The 19,342-nt window shown below is 39.7% G+C and overlaps 1 protein-coding gene across 1 annotated transcript in view; it reads left to right on the top strand.

The window, feature by feature from the left end:
* The window catches only part of COL6A6 (collagen type VI alpha 6 chain), a 105,525-nt gene extending 86,273 nt beyond the window's left edge, over positions 1 to 19,252 (top strand). Inside the window, exons 33-36 of the mRNA XM_030816841.1 lie at positions 2,289 to 2,385; positions 5,314 to 5,985; positions 8,666 to 8,759; positions 18,835 to 19,252. Of these exons, the coding sequence (XP_030672701.1) occupies positions 2,289 to 2,385; positions 5,314 to 5,985; positions 8,666 to 8,759; positions 18,835 to 19,030 (1,059 nt within the window). The 3' untranslated portion in view covers positions 19,031 to 19,252. The remainder of the gene's footprint in view (positions 1 to 2,288; positions 2,386 to 5,313; positions 5,986 to 8,665; positions 8,760 to 18,834) is intronic.
* The last annotated feature ends 90 nt before the right edge of the window (positions 19,253 to 19,342 follow it).

Below are 19,342 nucleotides of genomic sequence, written 5' to 3'. Positions count from 1 at the left end.
TGGTTAAAGGAAACCCCAGTGATGCGTTTCTCGGGGAGAGGTGCCTCTTCTTATTCAGATATCAGCAAGTCAGATTCAGAGATGATAAACACAACAAGGACCACATTGCTTTATAACAAGCTCAGGAACTCAGACTTGCTATGGAGTTAGAGATGAAGTCAGAATTGCTCCCAAGTTTCATCCAACAGATGTTTAGTGAGTGCCTCATTTTATACACCAGGTACTGTCCTAGGGTCTGAGGATACAGGAGCAAACTGGAAAACCAAAAGGCCCACCCTGACGTTGGAAGATGAAACCAAGCAGGGTTGTCTGGAAGGGCTCAAAACAGAGCCATATATGCAACTTGGTTAGAACCCAATGTCTGACATTACAGAAGAGAAATTACATTACTACCTCTATTTGCCACCTTCTTTCTTTTAGCCATTCTCTTCCATTGTGCTTTACCTACATTTAAACTGTTGTCCATTATTTTTTAAGAACAGAACTTGAAAGTCTCATGATACAATGCATTTTTATTGTGGGTCCACATTTTAAAACGCTAGTTTGTTTCATACCTACCAAGGCTTTTCTAAATCTTGATCCATCTGGGAGTTAAGTAGTCCAGCATGAAATTTGGTACCTGTGCAGCCATGTGTGTTGGGACTCAGAAGTACCCGCTCTGACAGCATGTACTGATTTCCCTGTTTCTTAGCAAATGGACTGTGATCACCGTCTTGGAAGTTTTTCATGATAGTATGAAGTTGAGTGGCAAGCTGTGCCTTCCTTCACAAATGGAGGACCATTTTTTAATGGAAAAACATGTTTTTTGTTTGTTTGCTTATTTTGTCCCTAGGAATTTGCCTTTAGATTTGTTTAGCAATTGCCTCTTCTGATAAAATTTTACCTGCTGCACATTGAGGCTTCTAATGTAGGGTGAATCTCCCTTTCCAATATTTTGATAAGAAATATGTCTTTTAGCTAGCCTGGCTTTTTATTTTACACTGCTGTATGGCATCGCAGGTAAGAGGAAAATTAAGTGTAGTCTTTGACATTATAGATGATTCTCATGACTGGAGACAGAGTGGAAGTGAACTACAGAAACAGCTTGACTGAGACAGTTCGGCCTTTGCCTCATTTGAACATGGTCTAATCAGTTGGCCACTTGTGGCTAACTGAAGCGTAGCTGCTATGATTGGCTAAGACTCGGCTATTTGTTTAAAAAAAAAAAAAAGAACAAACTCCTAAGATAGGTTTTCAGTTAGTACGTACTAAGTTAGGTTGCAGTTGGTTACATGAGGACTCAAAGTACAGAGATGTCCTCAGGCCAAATTTACTTTAACACCATATCTAGTCCAGTCAGTTCTGGTTGAAGACAGAGTTACGCCATACAAACAACTGATGAAGTTCTACCTCTGTGGATTAATTATGGTGGCAGGGGATCTTCCCAGAGAAAGAGGGTAGTCATTAGCTTAGGACAGGAGAATCACAGGGAAAAACTAAAATATCATCTGACTCATCTCTTAGGCATTAGATCAGGTCATGCCTACAGTTTTTCTTTAATTATCAATGATCTCTGGGTCAATTAGCGAAGCTCATAATTCTTGTTCAGAGCCTCCTTATCTTCCCCCTGTTCTCTACCCTCAAGCTCCCCAGGTGGGTTACTAACAATGGGGCCAAGTTGGGAAAGGGTTGGGAGTTGTTCAGAGAGCTGCATGGACGTAGATCTGACAGCTTCAATGCCTAGTTTATAGTAGAAACCTAAAGATAGTTTATAAAGGGCATCCTGTGATTTTACATGGGTCTCTAAGACAGGTGGGGGAGAGGAGGTCTCTGATACTCTTTCTTAAATGGCTTCAGTGTCTTTTGATCGGTCCTTTTAACATTTCATTGAGCTTCAGTTTCCCCATCTGTAAAATGGGGATGATGAGCATAATAACTCACTGTATTGCTGCAGTAATAGATATGAAAATGTTTTGTGATCATTAACCACCCACACTGTACCCAGTCTGTGCCAGTAAGTGCTTTACAAATATGAACCCATTTAATGCTCACAGTAGTCCTGTTAGGAGGTAGTAGTACTCTTATTTTACAGATGAAGAAACATGGAAAATACCTTGCCATATAGTTAAATTGAGAGTCAAGGTTTAAACCCAGGCAGAGCTCTTAGCCATGCTCACATGCTGTGCCTCCCCCATACCTTCTTAGAAGGAGCAGTGTTACTCTCTCCAGATGTGAGTTCTCTATGTGGTCCTAAGAGGTTCTTGCAGCCCTACCCACTAAGTTCCTTCTGTTGCTTCTGCTGCTTTTAGATTGACGACACTGGGACATTTCAAGTAATAGTGGTTCCCTCCGGGGCTGACTACATACCAGCATTAGAGAGACTCCAGCGCTGCACTTTCTGCTATGGTAAGACCCACAGAGAGAAGATAATTTGGTCAGGCCTATTAAGCATGATGAGTCACCTCTGGCATGGGCAACTGGAACTTGGCAGCAGGGATACTCATGGCCTTGGGAGGACCTCTCTGGGGTTCTGGGCGTACCCTGTCACACTTCATCTTCCACAGATGAATCCTCTCAGCTCAGCAAACATAATCTCTTCCTATATATCCCAGCAAAAGAGTTGCATTCCAGGCCTTTCTACATAGTGCAGCTTACAGGAAACAGTAACGATTCTTAGAAAACCTCAGCCTATTTCATTGCCAAGTTTTTATGCTATAAAGTATATTTATGTGTTTTCTAAATCTCAAATGTTCACAGCCACAAAGAAATGCTTGAAAGCAATTCAGCACCCTCCTACCTGCTTGGGAATATTTTTTAGCATAGTCAAAGTGGAAAATAGCAGAAATTCATACACTTCTCATTGAAAAAAGGCTTCACAGACTCCCAAATATTAAGCATCAGAAAGATTTGCAGTGTTGATTTATTTGTAGTGTTTTATACATAATGTATAGGTCTAACTAGAAAACTGGACTCTAATCTTCCATTTGAGTGTTCTAATAATTACAAAGACAGTGGAAGCCACTGGAACCATTGGTGGCTGTAATAGCTAAGAGATATAAAGCATTTTCTATAGGCCATGCACTGTTCTAATTCATGTAATATCAATGATGGTGATAATGACAGTTAATACTTAAACTATTGTGCTTATGTTCCAAGCACTGTTTTAATAACTTTAAAGGAATTATGTAATTCAGTCTTTAAAATCACCCTAAAACATTTGAACTACTATTAGTTCCATTTTACAGATGAGGAAAATAAAGCTTAGAGATAATAATTTGCTCAGGGCTTCACAGCCATATCAAACCAGGAAGGCTGACTCTAAACCATCTGCAGTTTATCAAAAACAGGTCTCATTCTTCTGCTCCCTAAACCTCTCCATTTGAGCCTGTAGAAAATGCCTGATTTTTCTCTTTCACATATATCAGTGAGATGCAAGTGCCTGCCATATAAATGACCTAAACGAGGAAGGTAGTAATTCTGAGGGAGAAGTAGGATTTCTGGTCTTCTAATAACCCCTCTTCATTCTGTCTTCCCTCTGCTCCCCTCTATCAAATTTCCCTCTTTCCCTCTCTTTCTCTTGACTGCATAGAATTGGTTTAGGTGCTGGCAATCTTACTCAAAACAGTTAAAGTGCTTTACATACTGTGGGGAGATACATTCCACCCCATGTATTCTCAGTCGCTTTTTCAAACATGTCAGTTATAACAGTGTGATGGTATGTTGCATAGTCAGAAGTTGCACATGTGTGACTGGGGATAGATTTTGACTTCATTTCTTGGCTTAAACCCTTGTTTTGTCTCTTAGGCATATAATAAAAGAGATTTTGGTTGTTGTTTCCTGCAATTAAAAATCCTACAAAACTGAGCAAATGGGCAGCCTGCTGTCCCTGATTTTAGAAACTGCTTTGCACACAGGTGACTGTTCTATCATCTGACCATTATACAGGACCATAAAATTTTAGTAAATTTCAGTAAGGGAACCATAACTTATCCAAAGTCACATCTTTATTGAGTCCATGAACAAGACGGTAGTGAGAATTTTGTTACATCCCCTAGGATCAGCACTCTGGTTTTTAATCTTTCATCTAAGTTTTTATTTGTGGCCCATGCCTATATATCTAGTACCAGCTGTCCATACTCATGTTACTCCATTTTTCTTTCTTATCTTTGGTTATTAAAGAGGCTATTTTTATCCTCAGCCATCAACTATTATTGAAAACCTAGGATTACAAAATGTCAGCCCTGAAAGGGGTCTGTAGGTGAGTCTGGTCCTACCACCTAATTTTGCAGAACTATGCTGAACTGAGGCCCAGTGGTGACTTGGCTAGGGGCACACAGCTTGTTACTGAAACGAGACCAGAACCCAAGCATCCCAGCTCTCAGGCCAAGGGGCCTCCCCACTACTATACCACCTGCATAGTCTCTAACAATAAAATGCTGACTTCCTATATAGAAACTTCTCATCTCTAACAATAAAATGCTGACTTCCTATATAGAAACTTCTAGAAATACTGGTGTGTCCTTTGGCAAAATTATTTTACTATCCTGGCCACAGTCTCTTCTGTAAAATTACAAGATTAAATGACCTTTAAGAACCTTCCATTTCCATTTTTTTATTCCTCTGAATATTCATTGTCATATTCAATAAAATCCCCTCTGTTATTACAGAGTAATAAAAGGAATTACTATGCATTCTTTCATTAAATGAGATAAGCATATTTATAAAATGACCTCATTTAGGAAAGTCCATTAATATCCAATATTCATTTAACAAACATGTATTCAGTTTTCAACTAATGAGCACTATGGAAATGCAAAGATGAGCTTTGTCCTTAAGGATCACTCATAGGTAGACATTGAGTTATAAACTTATTTAAATTGAAATAAAAGATACATTACTTTGTTCACTTTTACTTTGTAAGCACTTCTTCATAGTAGAACAATACAAGCATAGCAATAATATTGTCAATCTAGAGGGATCAGTCACTGTTATGTTGTGATACAGTATACCCTTGCATGCATGAGGCAAATTGTCCACTTCAAATGACATAAACTTGAGACACAGCCAAGATTAAACTTCTGTTGAAAACAGCCTAATCTTTAAAAGTCTGATAGCATTAGTAAATGGAGTCCAAGACACAAGCTGGGTATAAAATCTGTACTTTTGGGAGACAGATGCAAACCGTGTACTAGGAAATCTTCCTGTTACTATAAAAGTATTTAGTCACTATTTTAACATCAAAGACTATGCAGTTTCTAAATGTCAAAATATTTGACATGCTATCTTCCCTCTTCTATTTCTACTTAGTAACCCAGAGTGACTTTTGGTTCACAGATGTATGCAAGCCAGATGCTTCTTGTGACCAAGCCAGACCACCCCCTGTGCAGTCTTACATGGATGCTGCTTTCCTTCTGGATGGCTCCCGGAACGTGGGAAGTGCTGAATTTGAAGACATAAGAGCCTTCCTTGGAGCACTGTTAGATCACTTTGAAATCACCCCAGAGCCGGAGACTTCTGTCACTGGAGACCGGGTGGCCCTATTGAGCCATGCTCCCCCCGACTTCCTACCCAACACTCAGAAGAGTCCAGTTAGAGCTGAGTTCAATCTTACCACCTACAGAAGTAAGCGCCTCATGAAGAGGCATGTGCACGAGTCAGTTAAACAACTAAATGGAGATGCTTTTATTGGTCATGCCTTACAGTGGACTCTGGACAATGTATTTTTAAGTACACCCAATCTGAGAAGAAACAAAGTCATATTTGTGATATCTGCTGGGGAAACCAGCCACTTAGATGGGGAAATCTTAAAGAAGGAATCCTTGCGAGCCAAATGTCAGGGATATGCCCTATTTGTGTTTTCCCTTGGCCCTAACTGGGATGACAAGGAACTGGAGGATCTCGCCAGCCACCCTTTGGATCACCACCTGGTCCAGCTTGGCCGAATTCATAAACCTGACCACAGTTATGGTGTGAAGTTTGTGAAGTCCTTTATCAACTCAATCAGGCGTAAGTCATAAAATCTGTTGTTCTCTGCACTTTAAGAATACACTTGGTATTACTAAAAAAAAGGTTGATCAGCTAACATGGATACTTGGAAACCTCTTGTCTGTCCGCAAGGGCACTTCAGGGCCAGAAAGGAAAATATATAATGACGGATGGTAGAAGGGAGGAAACCTCTGATTCCTACACATTTAGTTTTCTGGCTCATTTTTTTTTTTTTGCCTCTGGTTCCTATAGAGAAGCAATCATAAGCAGCTGTTCACACATCTGTCTTCATGGAGCCGTGCAGTCCGGGGGTGTGAAGTCACAGCCTGGACTTTAGCTACAAAGTAGAAATCCTTGTCATGTAACCTTAGCACACTGCCCTTTGATGGAAAGTTTCATCTGTTAAGGCACCAAAAAAGCCAAAGAAAAATTAAACAGTTCTTGGCTTTGCTTTCACAAGTTCCTGAGGCAGAGTTTGAAGTGTTAGGAGATACGATTTTACCTGTCAGAATGAAAAATAGAGCCTTGGAAAACTTTCTTAGCCTTGTTAATGGCTCTTTTATGATGCCAGTAATTAGTGTAACTGGTGACCATAAAAAAGAAACATAGGCTGCATTTCTTGGAGTAAGTTTGCCTTGAAAATATGCAATCCATTTTGAATGCAACAGGATGGATAAAAAGAAGCTGTATCTTAATATGATTCTGAAGGGTGAAAAGCACTTGGTAGGACTTGCAAACGTTTTCATGGTAAATGATCCCTTGCAGTCCAGATACAGAAAAATGAACACACAGGCAAAAGAGTACCCAGTGTGGCTCAACTGAGGTCCTGATTGTGTCTCAAATGTGCCTCTGATATTACGTGGCAAGCCCAGTTAAAGCTGTAGAGACAGACTTATCAGTCAGTGTAGGGTGAGGTCTAAAGAGCCTTGGAGATTGTTGTTGGGGCTGATAGTATATCCCCTACGATTCAAACTGACTCTAGGATCAGTAGTACCAGTGTCACTTGGGAGCTTGTTAGAAATGTAGAATCTTAGGACCCAACCCAGTCATTCTGAACCAGAATCTGCATATTATAAAGATCCCCACGTGACTCATAGGTATATTATGGTTTGAGAAACACTTGGATGGGAACAATAAGCTCCCAGAATGAAATGTATGTGGATGTATTCTGGAATAGAAGCCAGAAAGAAGAGCTGAGGAAAAAAAGAAAAAAAATGGGGATGGGGTCATTCTGAAGAAAGGAATCATAAGGCATTTGTAAGGGTAAAAAAAGTACACCTCTAAAGACTGATAAACTTGTAAAGAAACTCTCATCAGGCAAGAAGTTGGAAGAAGTCTTATGATGGAATTTCCTTCCTCACTCCCCCAAAATTCTTGGTAGTGTTTCATGGGTTATTAGCCAAATTATATTATTAGATAAATGGCACCACCCCACCCCCCAACTGAGGAAAGGTAAAAAGATATTTTAAGAAAAAAGTACTTAGGGTACATGAGAGATACATAAAGTGCTTTGGGAAAACTATAACCATGATGAAATTATACAACATTCTTCTGGAACTTAGATCTATAAATCTTCAATCTTTAAAATGTAACTATAAAAGTACAAGTCAAGAAAGACTTTGCATAATCATGTTCAAGTCTACATGCTTAATTCCGTAGCAGGCTCACAGACTTGCACTAACGCATTCAACATTAACATATATTTACTAGGGAACTTCTCTGAGCCACTCACTGTTCTGATGCTGGGTATCAAGGAGTGACCACAACAGTCTTGGTTACTGACTGGTCTTCTGGTCTAGCTCCCTCGCTTTGTGGCTCTTATTTAAATATACTGTTATAATAGAGTTGACTATCAAGCACAGTTCACATCAAAATCAACACATTTTCTAAGAGAAAACTGCTGACAAACCATCTGATACTTAACACAGATAAAAAAATTAAAAATCAGGTGTACAATAACAGAAGCATCACACAGTCTTAGGCCATTCAGTCCAGAGCACACAGTCTTACCTACAAAAGCAGCTCTGGAGACAGTGTTGGGTCACAGTCCAGGACAAACTGGCTACTTATGATGACCCTGGGTGACCAGGAAGAGATCTAGTCGTGTTTGGCAAATCTATTTGATTTACTGCTTCAAAGAAATATATGATACATTTTTAAGAATTCCCATCAAAAATGGCTTTTAAATCTTTACATGGTATAAAAAGAGGCATGCTTCATTGTTATGAAAAATTAATACACTTCCAAATGAAATGAGCCACTAATGAACTGAACCCAAGATGTTAGTGCTATTGTTGCTGTTGCTAGTGATTCAAAGATCATAAAGAAAATGTCTTTTTCCCTTTGCATTTTGATATTTCACAGAAGCAAATAACTACTCTTGTTAGTTTATATCAATTAAAAGCCAGACCATTAGGACGGGCTCATGGTATCTCCTCTAATGGTTGACCCGCTTTAGCGGCTAAGAGGATCTTACTGAAAAGTCAGTTGAATTCACCTATAAATTCAGAAGGGATGTGTTTTCTAAAGTCAGTTTTAAAGATTCCCCTGAGAAATCTGCTTTCATTTCATGTGATCACCTTAGTTGGTATTTTTCTTGATGGCTATTTAAAACAGTAAAGTAGCACTTTGTGTACAGAGCAGATTTCAGTAATGTTAACAGTCATGAATACAAGACTTATCACAGACTTTTCTCTTCTAGGTGCAATCAACAAATATCCACCAATAAACTTAAAAATAAAGTGCAACAGACTTAACTCAATAGATCCAAAGCAGCCCTCACGACCGTTCCGAAGGTATTGTCTGCTTGGTGTTACTTGATAAATGAAAATGCCCCCTGCTTTGCTTCTATTTTCCTCCTCCTTTTCTTGCTTTTCTTCCTCCTTCATCTTATTTGGACAAAAATCTATTGCTACATGATATTAAAATATAATTCGAAGGAACAAGGGATAACTTTTTAAAATAACCATGCTGATCTGAAAAACAAATTGCTTTTTTTTTTTTTTAATGGAAAAGCTAAGTGTTGAAATAAAACACCCAAACGGGACACCCCAGTGACAATGAGCATGCCTGATAACCACACTGTGGTTTCTAAATACCTTTAAAAGGAACCAGGGTTTCTTAGAGAAAGTCCTAATTCTAGATTGCCCCAGGGAAGGTACAATATTAGCCTGGAGAAACTTGTTATGCCAGAAAGCAAGAAAATAATTAAAAACCAACAATGTCTTTTCAAAAGGACAAAGGAGTCATCTTGATGGGATTCCCACTGGCCTAATTTTGAGTAAGTTGAACGTTAGAAAGTATAAAGATAATGAATTATAACACTTTGAATTTTTAAAATCCGCAAGTCTATATAGACACCTCCAAAAATGGAGGAAGAGAGAAAAGGTTCTTCTTTATACAAGAATGCTAGCTAATAAATGGAGAAGGAATGGTAGAATTAGAAAATCACCAGTTTGTGGTTCACAATGTAATAACAGCGTTAATAACAAATATAATAACTGATCATTACAGGGTGCCAAAACCATCGCGTGACAGGTTGTTGGGGGAACAGGCTGTTTAAACAGTCTCACAGAACCACTCACATGTTACTTATTAATTACAAACAGGAAAATGTGCCTTTACATGGTGAGATCTAGTGTTATGTGCCTCCTGAGGGGATGCAGCGGGAGGTGCGCAACGTCACCTAAATGAGCGTCTTGGTGGACCTCAGATGGGATGTTTAATCCAAGTCTAATAATGAGGAAACCATTGGACAATTCCAGAATCTAGAATGTTTTTCAGAACACCTTGCCAACACTGTTTATAGGATTCATATCATGAAGAATAGAGGGACGTGGGGTACTGTTCTAGAATGGGGGACAAATGAGACAAAATGGCCAAGTGTAATTCTGTGAAACTTAATTCGATCCAAGATTGGAAAAAAGCTAATATAAATGATATTTGGGGAACAAGAGGGAAAACTTGAGTATGAACAGTATGTTGGATATTATTGAATTAATGTCAGTATCCTTGTATGTGGTAGTAGTATCATGTTTTTATAAGAGAATGTCTTTGTTGAGATAGGTATGCTGAAGTACTTAAGAGTAACATGTATGATGGCTGCAGCCTACCTTCAGATGGTTTTCCTAAAGGGAAGTAGGATAGGGTATGTGTGTGAATGAATATATGTGTACATTATATACATATATACATATAAAGAATGGCAAGACAGTAACAGTTGGATAATATAGGTGAAAGATATACAGGTTATTTATGATTCTGTTCATTCTAATTTTCTGTGAATTTCACAATTAAAACTTGTAAAACTTAGTGAAGGAGTAAACAGTAATAAATGTGTCTGAAGAGAAACATAATGAACTATAGAAAATGCTGAAATAGAATGCAGAGATGATTGAGAATTTTAGAGACAAAATGAAATGGGAAGATCTAACCTATATCTAATTGGAATTCTAGAAAGATAAAATAGAAATAATGAGAGCCAATATTCAAAGACATAAAGAGATTATCATTTTCTAGAACTTATGAATGACATGAATTCACAGATGTAGAAAAAAGATATAACAGGCAAGCTAAACAGAAAGCAACAGTTGGACATAGTATGGGGAAATGCAGGACACCAAGACAAAACTTAAAAGCAGCCAAAAAGAAAGGGCAGATCATCTACAAATAATTTATAATTAGGCTGGTAGGTGATTTATCAATTCTAACAGTGGAAACCACAAAACTATTGAATAACTTTAGTGGAAGAAAATTTTATCAACTTAGAAAAACTGTCTTAAGACAATTTAGACTTAATAGTTTACTACAAAAAAGTCTTTACTAAAGAAACTTCTACAGTATGTACTTCAAGAAAAATAAAAAATAACCACAGAAGAAGGGAATGAGATGCAAGAGGCAATAGTAAGTGATAAAGTTTGTCAGTATTTAGTTAAATCTAAACAAATGTTTTTCTTGTTTGTGAGACAGAGTTTCACTCTGTCGCCCAGGCTGGCGTGCAGTGGCACAATCTCAGCTCATTGCAACTTCCACCTCCCAGGTTCAAGCAATTCTCCTGCCTCAGCCTCCCAAGCAGCTGGGATTACAGGTGTGCACCACCACACCTGGCTAATTTTTTGTATTTTTTAGGATAGATGGGGTTTCACCATGTTGGCCAGGCTGGTCTCGAACTCCTGGCCTCAGGTGATCCACCCGCCTCAGCCTCCCAAAGTGCTAGGATTACAGGCGTGAGCCACCGCACCTGGCCTAAACAAATGTATTTTTAAGTAATATATCTAACTTGTGGGATTACAAAAAAGCTGTACTTGTTAACAAAGCTATGGAAATAAAACATTTCACCTGGTGGTTTTAACAGAAAAAGTTCTAAGACTATAAATATTAATGAATATTTTTGATTTATTTAAATATGAGAAAAGACATCAAACAAAAATAATGTATTATTAAAAAATGAAGTCTTGGACTTTAAGGAAAGAAAGGTGTTACTAAAAAAAGGGTAATAATAATGTAAGTCACAGGGAGATAAAGGGAGTTAAAAGATTCTAGGAGCTTGTATCATTTGGGCCAGGGCTTAGGCTATTGAAAAACCTGAGATGCTTAAAAAATGCATAACAAATTTTAAGGGCACACATGAAAAAGAAAAATAGAAATTAGCTAACTACCAAAAATCTAGTGAGGGAAAACAGGATAAAAAACAATAATGTAATAAATATTTTTAAAAAATAAAAAGCCAAGGAAGTTTCTTTAAAAAGGCCAAAAAAAAAAAAAAAAGACAAGTAGAAGGCACAAAGACAGCAGAATCTAGTCAATTTAAATATATGAGTAATCACACACAAAAAACATAGATTAAACATGCCAGTGACAATCAGAGATTGATGGATTTGATTTTGAAAACAAAATAAAATGCAGCTTCGGCTGGGTGCAGTGGCTCATGCCTATAATCCCAGCACTTTGGGAGGCCAAGGCAGGTGGATCACCTGAGGTCAGGAGTTCGAGACCAGCCTGGCCAACATGGTGAAGCCTCATCTCTACCAAAAATACAAGAAATTAGCCAGGCATGGTGGCGGGCATCTGTAATCCCAGCTACTCGGGAGGCTGAGGCAGGAGAATCGCTTGAACCCAGGGGACAGGGGTTGCAGTGAGCCAAGATCACACCATTGCACTCCAGCCTTGGGGACAAGAGCAAAACTCCATCTCAAAAAAATAAAATCCAGCTTCAACTGCTTTCAAGACACACATCCACAATATAAGGAAATGGAGAGGCAGAAAGTAAAATGATGGAAAAAACATACCAGGCAAATATATCAAAAATAAAGGTAGAATAGCTATATTTATATCAGATAATATATACTTTTAAATAAAACCATTTTGTAGAATAAAGAGGACAACTACATGATGACAAAGTGTTCAATTTATGAGGAAGATAAAACTTTTAAATTGATGAGGGTCATAAAATCTTAAAATATACAAAAGAGAAACTGAAAAACCGCAAGGAGAAATTGTCATTGAACCATCAAAATTCGAGATTTCAGTATACTAGTTTGAATATTGATAGGTCAAGCAGACAAAAATTAGTAACGATATAAAAGATGTAAACATAAGTAACAAATGATTTAATAGATACATGAAGAACCCTGAACAGAAAAATTAGACATTCTTCTGAAGAACATATGGAATATTAACAACTGTTAAATCAAGATGGAGTGTTTACAAGTGCTCCTTGTGCAACTTCTAACTTATAAAGCAAGTGTCAACAAATCTCTGAGAACTGGTGTCATACAATCTACATTGTCTTACTGCAATGCAATTAAGTTAGAAATTAATAATATTTTAGGCTGGGTATGGTGGCTCACACCTCTAATCCCAGCACTCTGGGAGGCTGAGGTGGGTGAATCACCTGAGGTCAGGAGTTCAAGGCCAGCCTGGCCAACATGGCAAAACCCCATCTCTACTAAAAATACAAAAATTAGCTGGGCGTGATGGCACACACCTGTAATCCCAGCTACTTGGGAGGCAGAGGCAGGAGGATTACTCCAACTCAGGAGGCAGAGGTTGCAGGGAGTCAAGATCATGCCACTGCACTCCAGCCTGGGCAACAGAGTGAGACTCTGTCTCAAAAAATATATATATATATAAATAAAAGTAAAATATTTTAAAAACCTATACATTTTAAAGGGAATAAATAAATAATGGGACAAAAATTATAGTGAAAACTTAAAAATACTTAGAACTGTGTAACAATCAAAGTGCTATATGTCAAAACTTGCAGGATGCACCAAAAGTCATGATTTAGGAAATTTTATCTTAATTCTCATGTGAGAAAAGTTATTTAAATTCAAGAAGCTAATGAGCTAAGCACTGATCTGAAGATGTTATATATTTGAAAAAACAGACTATGTCCAAAGAAATGAATGAGTAGAACTTAACATTTTTTAAAAATTAAGATAGTATCAACAAAGGCAAAAGTCAGTTCTTTCAAAACTTAAGAATGTGCACATATATTGTATCTTTAGCACGTATGAATATTACTTTTTAAAAATTAGAAATAAGTGAAATCAAATGGGAGTGTCTTTATTTCTGTGGTAAATTATTCTGTACAAACACACATATACATTACCCAGCCACCCACCACAATCAAATGTGCACCAGCACCTGGAACCCACACTTAGGCAAATACCTTTGGTGATGTGCCTACTTTTATTGTGTGATGTGTGCATTTCTGCATGGTGATCAAGGCCAGGGAGGCACTCCTAATGCAGAAGCCCCAGCTCTGTCACCTCTGAGAAGCCTCCACCTGGAATCTCTTGCTTACCTTGACAGGTGAGCTGTCCAGCAGCAAATAATTCCTGAAGTCAAGCCTAAAACAGGCCTGTGAAGTAAGTTGAAGGAGAGCAGGGCTCCCCCTGCTGCAGGTGTCTGCATAGACAAGATGCTGTGCATGTGACTCTTGCCGAGGACAGCATCTTTGGCATGGAGGGTACATTAAAGCTGGTGTTAAAGCAGTGTTTTCACTGAGTCAGGCGAAGTGCTACAAGCTGGTTAGCTTGCACAAGGCCTGGGTGCTCAGTAGGCACAGCACTTGGGGTTTAGTGCTCTACAGTCACTATTAATGTTATTTTTGAATTTGAGTTTTACAGTGAAGTCCAATGGGATAATAAAGCATGTGTTGGGGGAGTTGGAACCTAGAGACTTGGTTCACTTGCCAGTCAACCTCCCTCCACTTCCCCAGGACTGGTTCTCACAGACCACTGTGTACCTCCCAGCTCCCTGGGGTTCCCCCACCCCACCCTACCCTCGACTGGGAGGCTTAGGGTCAGTTATGCTCCCACAGTCTTGGGACAGGGAAGGCAGTGGCCATCCACCCCAAGCTGGCAGTGCCACGCTGCATTTGTCTTTTGCCCACCTACATCTAGGCACCCAGGATGTCCCAGCAAAGAGGCTGCAACACTCTAGAGCAAGTTTGTCCAATCTGTGGCCCACAGGCTGCATGAGGCTCAGGACAGCTTTGCATGTGGCCCAACACAAATTTGCAAACTTTCTTAAAACATGAGATTTTTGTGTGATTTTTTTTTTTTTTAAGCTCATCAGCTATCGTTAGCGTTCGTATATTTTATGTGTGGCCCAAGACAATTCTTCCATTGTCGCCCAGGGAAGTCAAGAGACTGGACACCCCTGCTCTACAGGATCACCCCTCTGCTGTAAGTTAGGATGGCCAGCCAAGGGAATGGAGGAGATGCCTGGCTCGACTTCTGGCTGTTGAGAAAAGGAACTCAACAGCTGGCCACACACCAAGTAAAGGGGATGGGGAAAGCTTATTGAATGACAAATAGAAACCTCCATGGTAGATGGAGAGATCGCAGAAGGAAGAAAGCTTTTTTCCCTGCTTTTAGACTTAAGGGCCTGAATTTGCATTTTGCTGTCAGCTCTCCACATATGTAGCCAGCCATGACTGCTACAAGGACACATGTGGGAGCCAACCTATGCAATTAAAAGGCATTTTTGAAAACCACTCCAACCATGCTTTACGTTTGCAGAGAAATATGAGTGAGAAGAGGGGATCTACAGTGCTTTTGGACAGGAAGTTTCTTCCTCTTTTGCCACACTGCCCCAGATTCACTGGATGCTCAGCTTCTCCTATGCATTTGAAATGGTGAAATGTCAGCAAATGGCTGGGGCATCAAGGAATTGAGACATGAAATCCATACCACTGTCTGTGCATTCGCCAGGCCTTCTCTAAGTGACCAAAGACTCTAATCAAAAGTTATGAGCCACACAGCTGCTTCTGAAACTCCTTACCTGAGCCATTCAAGAGAGGTGAGGCAGAATTGAACACACAGGATTGAGGGAGATGAGAATACCTGCCAGGGACGAGGTCTGGATATAAAGATGACTCATCAGGTCCTTAGAATGACTTGCATAGGAATGAGGTCATTCTGTGAGATTATGAGAAATACATGTAGAAGCTGGTGCTTATCAGACAGAAAAGGAGCTGAATCAAACCACAAGCTACCAAGGAGACAGATGGCCCATGAGGGTGAGAGAGCAGGGCACCCTCTTTATATAGGCACTTAGATCTACTCAGAAACAACAAAGGCAGAAAGCCACCTGTTTATTGCTTCATCCAGTCAGGGAAGAACCTGTGCCAGACTTTAAAGCAGTGACAGGCCAGAGCCAGAAAAATTGAATTGTAAAAATGGACACAATCACTATTGCCATTTGAATAATGCATCTGTTATAATTCCGCTTTCCAACGTACGTTTTCTGGGCACACCAAATGTAAAAGAATTCTGGAAATAGAAGCAATCTTGTCTGCATTTTCTATTTCAGTGCATCCAGTCAACTAATAGATGCAGCATGGCTGACTCTTGAATATCTGCATAGATGGAGGAATCTACACAGAGAACTACAATTACTCCCACCTAACCTTATCTAGAATTTGTCACATCCATCTTTCCACAAACTTTACTGGAGCTGAGCAGAAGTTGCAAAATAGATGATTTCATTCTTTGTCTTGACAACCTATTGGAGTTACCAATCAGCAAAGAATTATTTGAACAATATACAGTAGGATAAAGAGAAACAAAGTCTTATAATTCTCAAATTGAGTAATCAAATTTTTTTTGTTTGTTTTTCAGAGACGGAGTCTTGCTCTGTCACCCAGGCTGGAGTGCAGTGGCGTGATCTCAGCTCACTGCAACCTCTGCCTCCAGGGTTCAAGTGATTCTCCTGCCTCAACCTCCTGGGTAGCTGGGATTACAAATGTGTACCTGATGACACCTGGCTAATTTTTGTATTTTTAACAGAGACAGGGGTTTTACCATGTTGGCCAGGCTGGTCTCGAACTCCTGATCTCAAGTGATCCAACTGCCTCAGCCTCCCAAAGTGCTGGGATTACAGGCATGAGCCACCGTGCCCGGCCCAAATGATTTTTATTAAGTGATTATTGCCAGGTGTGGTGGCTCACGCCTGTAATCCCAGCACTTTGGGAGGCCGAGTCGGGCAGATCAGGAGGTCAAGAGATCGAAACCATCCTGGCCAACATGGTGAAACTCCATCCCTACTAAAAATGCAAAAATTAGCTGGGCGTGGTGGCACACACCTGTAGTCCCAGCTACTCGGGAGGCTGAGGCAGGAGAATCACTTGAACCTGGGAGGCAAAGAATGCGGTGAGCCGGGATCGTGCCACTGCACCTCCAGCCTGGCAACAAAGCGAGACTCCGTCTCAAAAAAAAAAAAAATTAGTTGGGTGTGGTGGTGGGCACCTGTAATCCCAGCTATTCGGAGGCTGACATAGAAGAATTGCTTGAACCTGGGAGGCGGAGGTTGCAGTGAGCCGAGATCGCGCCACTGCACTCCAGCCTGGGTGACAGAGTGAGACTGCATCTCAAAAAAAAAAAACCCCAAGTACAAACTCCTACATATAACATAGTGAAAAATGGAAATTCAAAGATATGGTATTAATGTTCAACCTTTTGAGAATAAAAATATTTGAGAGGGGAAAAAAGACAGCAATATCATGCTATACAAGCACTTACTAATTTAACAATTTTTTTTTAACAAACATGGGGAGAAAGATAACAATAACTAAACCTCCCATAAAAGAAAACAAAGGACCTAATGGAAAAGGCGGGGAGGTGGGGAGAGGTGCGGGGCAGGAGGAGGCAACATGAAGGGGCTGGGGAAGAGTCTAGTAAAGATAAGACCATGAAAACAGCGTGCTTCAGACCCAAAAGAATGCCCTTCCCATGATCAGTGGAGCCATGTTCTATGCATACGATCGTCACTTTGGGGAATTTGAGTTCATAATGTTCACTCTGCAAGATAATAAGGAAATGCTGGGATGGCGCATGGGTGGCTCACTCCTGTAATCCCAGCACTTTGGGAGGCCAAGGCAGGAAGACTGCTTGACCCCAGGAGTTCAAGACCAGCCTGGGCAACATAGTGAGACCTCAGCTCTCCAAAAATAAAACAATTAGCCAGGTGTGGAGGCACATACCTGTAGTCCCAACCAATGGGAGGCTGAGGCAGGAAGATCACTTGAGCCCAGGAGATCTGGGCTGCAGTGAGCTGTGATGGCAACATTGTACTCCAGCCTGGGAGATAGAGTGAGACCCTGTCTCAAATAAATATATATTATATATACAACTAGTCTAGGGGACTTCAGTTGTTGCTCACAGCAACAGAAGTTATTTTTCATTCCCATTTTACACCTGAAGAAACAAGGGTCACTCTAGTTAAATGATTTGCCCAAAGCTGCTCAGCTAGGGGCTAGAATATAAAAATGTAAGAATGTGTTTGAACCCAAAACTCTTTCCACAATGTCCCTGTAAAATAGGATTGTCTGAAACAGCTCCCTTTTTGTACTGGCCAATACAGTAGCCACCAGCTATATGTGGTTAATTAAAATCAAATTTCAGTTCCTCAGTCACACTACATTTCAAGTGCTCAAAAGCCACATGTGGCTCATGGCTGCCATATAGGCAGTACAGATTCTAGGACACTTCTGTCAGCAGAGGTTTTTTCAGACAGGCTCTAAGTTCTACTTAGCACTTGGCTTCCATGATTCCCTGATTTCTCAACCTGTCCTGCAAGCCCTTCCAGAGTCTGACTCCAGCTCCTCTTTACTGTTGGGCTCCTCGTGACTCCCAGCCGGGCTCTTTCTGTGCCTGCCAGACTGGGCTCTATTTCTATGTCCCCCATTGTACTAACACCATGCCTTCTATTAAGCAGATAGTAAACATATGGATGGATGGACCTATGGAAGAAAGGAAGAGATGAAATAAGGGAATACATGGCATACATTCGTGCTTTCATTAGACAAATACTTACTGAGTGACTGCTATGTGTTAAGCACTTTTAGGTTCCTGGGATTACTATAGTGAACAGACAAGATCTCATGAACCTTCTGTCTGGTTGGGTGGAAAAGTGAGGAACAGATCATAAAGAAGTTTACAGGTAAATAAAAGTTCAGATAGTGCCAAGTGTTATAAAGAAAATAGCATGATGTGCTGAGGGACTAGAAGTAGGAGTGGATCTGGGAAAACTATAGATATGGTGGTCTGTGATGAGGTACCATTTGAACCCAAATCTAAATAATCAGAAGGACCAACCATAGGTAGAACTGAGTGGTACATATTCCATGAAGAAACTTTGCTGCTGAAATAATACTTTTGCATACTTTGATGAGATGAATCATTTGTCAGCTTCTGATATATGAGCCAGTGTAAGTAACCAGTTTAATTTTAAAATTACCCTGGAGGAAGGCTGCAACAAGGAAAATGGGTGAAACAATTAATTTAGTAAGACAGATTAATATGTAGTCTATTAAAGCTGAAATGGCATTTATCTTCTATGGTGTTCTCTTTTGTTGTATAGCTTTGTTCCTGGACCACTTAAAGCTACCCTCAAAGAAGATGTATTACAGAAGGCAAAGTTTTTTCAAGACAAAAAATATCTTTCAAGAGTAGCAAGAAGTGGCAGAGATGATGCTCTTCGAAATTTTATCAGAAGCACCTCCCATACCTTTAAGAATGGAAGAAGGATAGAAAGCGCTCCCAAACGACATGATTAAAAAAAATGCTTGAACAACTTAGCCTTAGGAAGCATGGTAAGACTCTGGACTTAAATAGTAACTAAATCTGCTGCCAGAACTCAAGCGACAGTTTGTAGGTTATCAGGTGACTTGACCCCCTGCATTCATTGGTATTAAGATATATCTTGTTCATTTATTTGACCACTCCTGACAATTCTAGCACTCTACGACTGATATGTCCAAGAACTGTTTCATTAGAAGACAGAAGAATGAAAGAAGTGTTTTGAAAAGTTTAACGGAGATATAATTTGAAGGTAAAATTTATATGATGTATGCATAGGTGTACATGGG

This window comes from Nomascus leucogenys, chromosome 8 (genome assembly GCF_006542625.1).
Source record: "Nomascus leucogenys isolate Asia chromosome 8, Asia_NLE_v1, whole genome shotgun sequence".
Taxonomy (NCBI): domain Eukaryota; kingdom Metazoa; phylum Chordata; class Mammalia; order Primates; family Hylobatidae; genus Nomascus; species Nomascus leucogenys.
This window is presented reverse-complemented; position numbering and strand designations above follow the sequence as displayed.